At 43.1% G+C, this 4,843-nt stretch overlaps 1 protein-coding gene across 1 annotated transcript in view; it reads left to right on the top strand.

The window, feature by feature from the left end:
• The window catches only part of acer3 (alkaline ceramidase 3), a gene marked incomplete in the record, with an annotated part of 33,606 nt that overhangs the window by 23,326 nt on the left and 5,437 nt on the right, over positions 1-4,843 (top strand). The window contains 2 exon segments of the mRNA XM_014021136.1: positions 3,683-3,741; positions 3,832-3,933. Of these exon segments, the coding sequence (XP_013876590.1) occupies positions 3,683-3,741; positions 3,832-3,933 (161 nt within the window).

The raw sequence follows: 4,843 nt of genomic DNA on the forward strand, positions 1-4,843 counted from the left end.
CGTCCAGGCCGGCAAGTCCACCCCAGGTGCTCCGTCCAAACACGAGGGACAATCCGAGGGCCGAGGGACTCCATCCACAAAAAGAAAAAAATTGTGTAGGTCTTCTGGACAGGTTCTTCTCTAATGAAACGTTTCGTCTCTTCTCCAAGAGACTTCTTCACCGAAGAAGAAACGAAGAAGAAACAAAGAAGTCTCTTGGAGAAGAGACGAAACGTTTCATTAGAGAAGAACCCGTCCAGAAGACCTACACAATTTTTTTCTTTTTGATTTTTTACCTGGATTACTGAGATGCATCAGGACTCCATCCACATCCGCCACTCCACCGAGACATGCCGCAACAGCAGCAAGCTGGAGAAACCAGCCCAACTGGCAAGGTAGATGATATTTACCAAAGTTAGGATAACTTATGGTCRATGCTTGTATACACGCCATAGGACACTTGTGTGCTGTTGTTTTTTGAAAATGATGTCCGTCATTTGCGTCTTTGATCTTCCGTTTATGTAGCATACAGAGTAACATCAACACTAAAGCTCAGGTAAATTTGGTCAAAAACAGACCTGCAGATGCCTGTAAAGCCAAATGGGATGTATTTTCCTGCAGCGATACTGCACAGCTACATACATCTGCCGCCACCGCCACCATCTTGAATTTTTCGTATCATTCGTAACGGAGCATTGCATGCACAACATAACTAGCTTTCTCAGCGTACTTTAACAAATAGCTTTTAACACACTATGTGTAAAGACGGCTGGAACATGATGTCTATGTTTTCCCCAACTGTAAATTACAGCTTATTTCCATCCAGTGATGTTTTGTAGGCCTTTTAATGGCAGGAAACAACAAGCTTTCAGAACACTTCAGCCAAGAAAATCACCTTTCAGAAGTTTTAACCACTGCCAAACAGCATTTTCATTCTGTATCACACAGAGAAAACAAATATTTAATCCTCTAGAATCAGCAATCGTCCACCATTTTAAGGAACGTACGCTGTGCCTTTACACTCCCAGAACTTAAAGTTATGAAGAATTATCAAGCCCCCGCCTTTGGCTACTGCCCATGGCATCATGCACCCGACTCTTATAGCCCTTCCTGCAGGTAGTGGGTCCACAGGAAGGCAAACCAATGTTGCTTGTTCTGGCTGAGCCCAGCTGGACCCCACAGGTAGAGACCCAGCCACCGGGCACTCACCAACAAGCCCCTCCCCCTAGCCTGGTTCCAGGGTGGGGCCCCRGTGACCCATGTCTGAGAAAGAGACTGAGCACCTTGATTTAGGATGTGCAAAATCATAAATAGTCTTTTATTAACAAAAATCCAGTTAATTCTGTTTTTATTGATAACTTTTCTTTTTAGGTTTGTAGTTCTGCATTAATTTTGTGGCCAAATTAAATTATTCAAAAACAGGGAATTGTTTTTCAGGGTTTGGATTTTGCCCCCTGATAAAAAGYTGTGTTCAAAGGTCACACAACTTTTAGAAGAAGTTAGAATGTCATGTTTGGTTAAAGAGGCCAGTCAGTTTTTCTGCAGAAAAAGTTTTTTTTCCACTTAAAAATAAAAAAGTCTCATCTTGTGAACCTCACCCTTCTCTTCCACTTGGGTGGTTCCACTTCACTTCAAACTGAGGTCCTCTACCAGAGGTCTGGGAGTTTGARGGTTCTGTTCAGTATCTTAGCTGACTGAGCTCTTCTGGACACTCTTGTAGTTTGTTGGCTTTGCACCACAAACCAATGAGCAGTGTTATTACTGCTTTGACTCTTTACAGCTTCTGTATTTCCTCTTTCAGCTCTTTCTCCAGCTGCTCCTTCTTCCTGATGTCACAGTCACTCAGGATCTCTACATCTATCACAACTGCCTTCCTCTGTAGCTTGTAGACCGTAGTGTCTGGTTGGTTATCATCACCTGTTTGTCAGTAGTGATGGGAAGTTCAGCTCTTGTGGAACGGCTCCCAAAGAAGAGACGGCTCTTTTGTCTTCCAAATGACTCTTTAGCGATCATCTGCAGCCTCATACTTTAGCTTAACTTGTCAAATATGAAAGCTTTGTGTGTTTTTAATAAACCCTTTGGCATTTAATGTTTTCATGAGAAACCTTATAATTGGAATGCTCCTACATCAGGGGTGGGTAATTCTAGTCCTGGAGGGCCGCTATCCTGTATGTTTGACTTGTTTCTCTGCTCCAACACACCTGATTCAGTGATTGAAATGCCTCTTTCTGCAGAACTGAAGTCCATTAATAACCTGTCATTCAAACCAGGTATGTGGAGTAGAGAACGTGAAACATACTGGATAACAGCCTTGAAAGCTAAGGTTGCCCACCCATGTCCTTTATCCTCTCATGTGATTGATCACAACGCCAGCATGAGGGGGAAAAAATTGAAGAGCCAGGAAGGTAACGGGGAGGTGCAGTAAGGGCGGTGGAGGGAATCCGGTTCGGTGGCCTCAGGATTTCATCTCTGCTGTTTGCAGAGGATGTGGTTCTGTTGGTGTCATTGCGCCAGGATCTTCAGCTCTCACTAGAGCAGTTCGCAGCTGAGTGTGAAGCGGCTCGGATGAGGATCAGCACCTCCAAATCTAGTCTATGGTCCTCAGTCAGAAAAGGGTGGATCGCTCTCTCCGGATTGGGGGTGAAGTTCTGCCTCAAGTGGAAGAGTTCAAGTATCTTGSGGTCTTGTTCACKAGTGAGGGAAGAATGGAGCGTGAGATTGATAGAYGGATTGGTGCWGCTTCTGCACTTTTGCGGATTCTGTACTGGTCTGTTGTGGTGAAGTGGGAGCTGAGCTGTAAGGCAAAGCTCTCTGTTTACTGATCAGTCTACGTTCCTACACTCACCTATGGTCATGAACTTTGGGTAGTGACCGAAAGAACAAGATACAAGCAGTCGAAATGAGTTTTCTCCRCAGGGTAGCTGGACTCTCCCTTAGAGATAGGGTAAGAAGTTCAGTTATCATAGAGAGACTCAGAGTAGAGCTGCTGCTCCTCCACATCAAGAGGAGCCAGTTGAGGTGGTTTGGGCATCTGGTTAGGATGCCTCCTGGATGCCTCCATAGGAAGGTGCTTGCATGTCCAACTGGGAGGAGACYCCGAGGAAGTCACAGGACACGCTAGAGAGACTATGTCTCTCGGCTGGCCTGGGAATGCGTTGGAGTCCTCCCAGAAGAGCTGGAAGACGGGGCTGGGGAAAGAGAGGTTTGGGCTTCCCTGCTCAAGCTGCTGCCCCTGCAACCTGACTTTGAATAAAGCGGAAGATAATGGATGGATGGAGCCAGGAAGGGAGTTGGCTCTTCTGATTCACCACTAGTGATGAACACGATCACTGTTTGTCAGTCTGGATCTGGAAGTCCCACAGTATGTTAGACCTGCTGGTTTTCACCACCCTTCGTGGAATCTCATACTTTCACTGCAGGACTCCRGTCCATACTCAGCACAGATGTTCTTGTATGCTGTTCTGTCCTGCTGTTTGGTGCAGTGGTGTTGTGTGACTGTGGTCTGGAAGCTCAGAGAGTTCAGGGTTCAGCCCTGGTTGTGTAATGAGTGAAGACGTATAGAAATAATGATGSTTGGATGTCACTGGATCAACACGTCACATGTTGGTGAACCAGTACAGAGTAGAAATGGATAAACTCTGGTTGATTTGAGTTCAGCTGTTTCTAACCTTTCATTGTATGTGCCCCCCCCCCCATTTTTCAGGTCATGTATGGTGCTCTGGTAGCTTGCCTGGTATTGCGATCGATTTTCATTGTTACATGGTAAGTTTTCTATGATTAAATATTGAGAGAGCTGCTGTTATTATTCAGGAGGTGCTGATGCTTTGTTTCTGTGTTTCTCTTGACTCTCAGGGTGTACCCATGGCTCAGGCCGCTGTGTTACGCATCGTTAGGCATCTTTTTGTTTGGCTTCCTGCTGTGGAATATTGATAACATCTTCTGTGACTCACTAAGGTTTGTGGAGCACAGTTTATCAGAAATGTAACAGGAAAAACTTATTTCAGCAAGAAGTCAAAGATGTGTCAAACACTGATAATTGATAACTGGCTGGTAGTGGATTAAGAATGTTGGATGTKTGTAATTAAACTGTAACAGCGTGGTACGCATTTTTAAACGTGACTTTATAAAGTTTAATTGTAGTGTAAATCTTTTGTGATAGGGCTGCAACAACTAATAGATAAAATCAATAAAAATTATTAAAAGGGTTAGCAACAAATTTCATTATGTAGGCCTGTCACAATAAACAATAAATCATTTAATCATATGATAAATTAAAATGAGAACAAGAATTTTCTTTTGCATGCTTGTTTGTTTTCTTTGTGYCTCCYTCTTTTCTACTTCTTAGCATAAAGAGGAGTGAACTCTGGCATCAGGTATTTGCCAGGCGCATGGTCTCTAACCTCTGCAGCATGAGAGCCCATGAATAGGCCTTTAGGCAGAGGAGCGTCTTCAGTTTTCTGAATCATTCGTGCAGCTGGCAACACCTTGGGATTACAGACATTTGTTTGTTTTTTTTTTACACTATGTACATTTTAATGTAAACTTCCATAAACGGGTTTATATCATTATATTTGTTTAAACTGGTCTCCAACAATATTATCGTTTATCACAATAATTTAAGACAATTTATCATCCAGTAAAATTTGTTATCGTGACAGGCCTATCATTATGGATTTTAGGGCTGCAACGATTAATCGATTAATCTACGACTAATCGATTATTAAAATAATCGATGACTAATTTAATAATCGATTAATTGTTTTCTTTTTCTTTTTTTTTCTTTACTTAGTTTTTCTCTCCAAACTGCTTTGACACCTTCCACTGCCACATCGGCCTTTCTGTCCTTGACACACATGCACAGTAG

The sequence above is a fragment of the Austrofundulus limnaeus genome, unplaced genomic scaffold (assembly GCF_001266775.1).
Source record: "Austrofundulus limnaeus strain Quisiro unplaced genomic scaffold, Austrofundulus_limnaeus-1.0 Scaffold279, whole genome shotgun sequence".
In the NCBI taxonomy this organism is placed as follows: domain Eukaryota; kingdom Metazoa; phylum Chordata; class Actinopteri; order Cyprinodontiformes; family Rivulidae; genus Austrofundulus; species Austrofundulus limnaeus.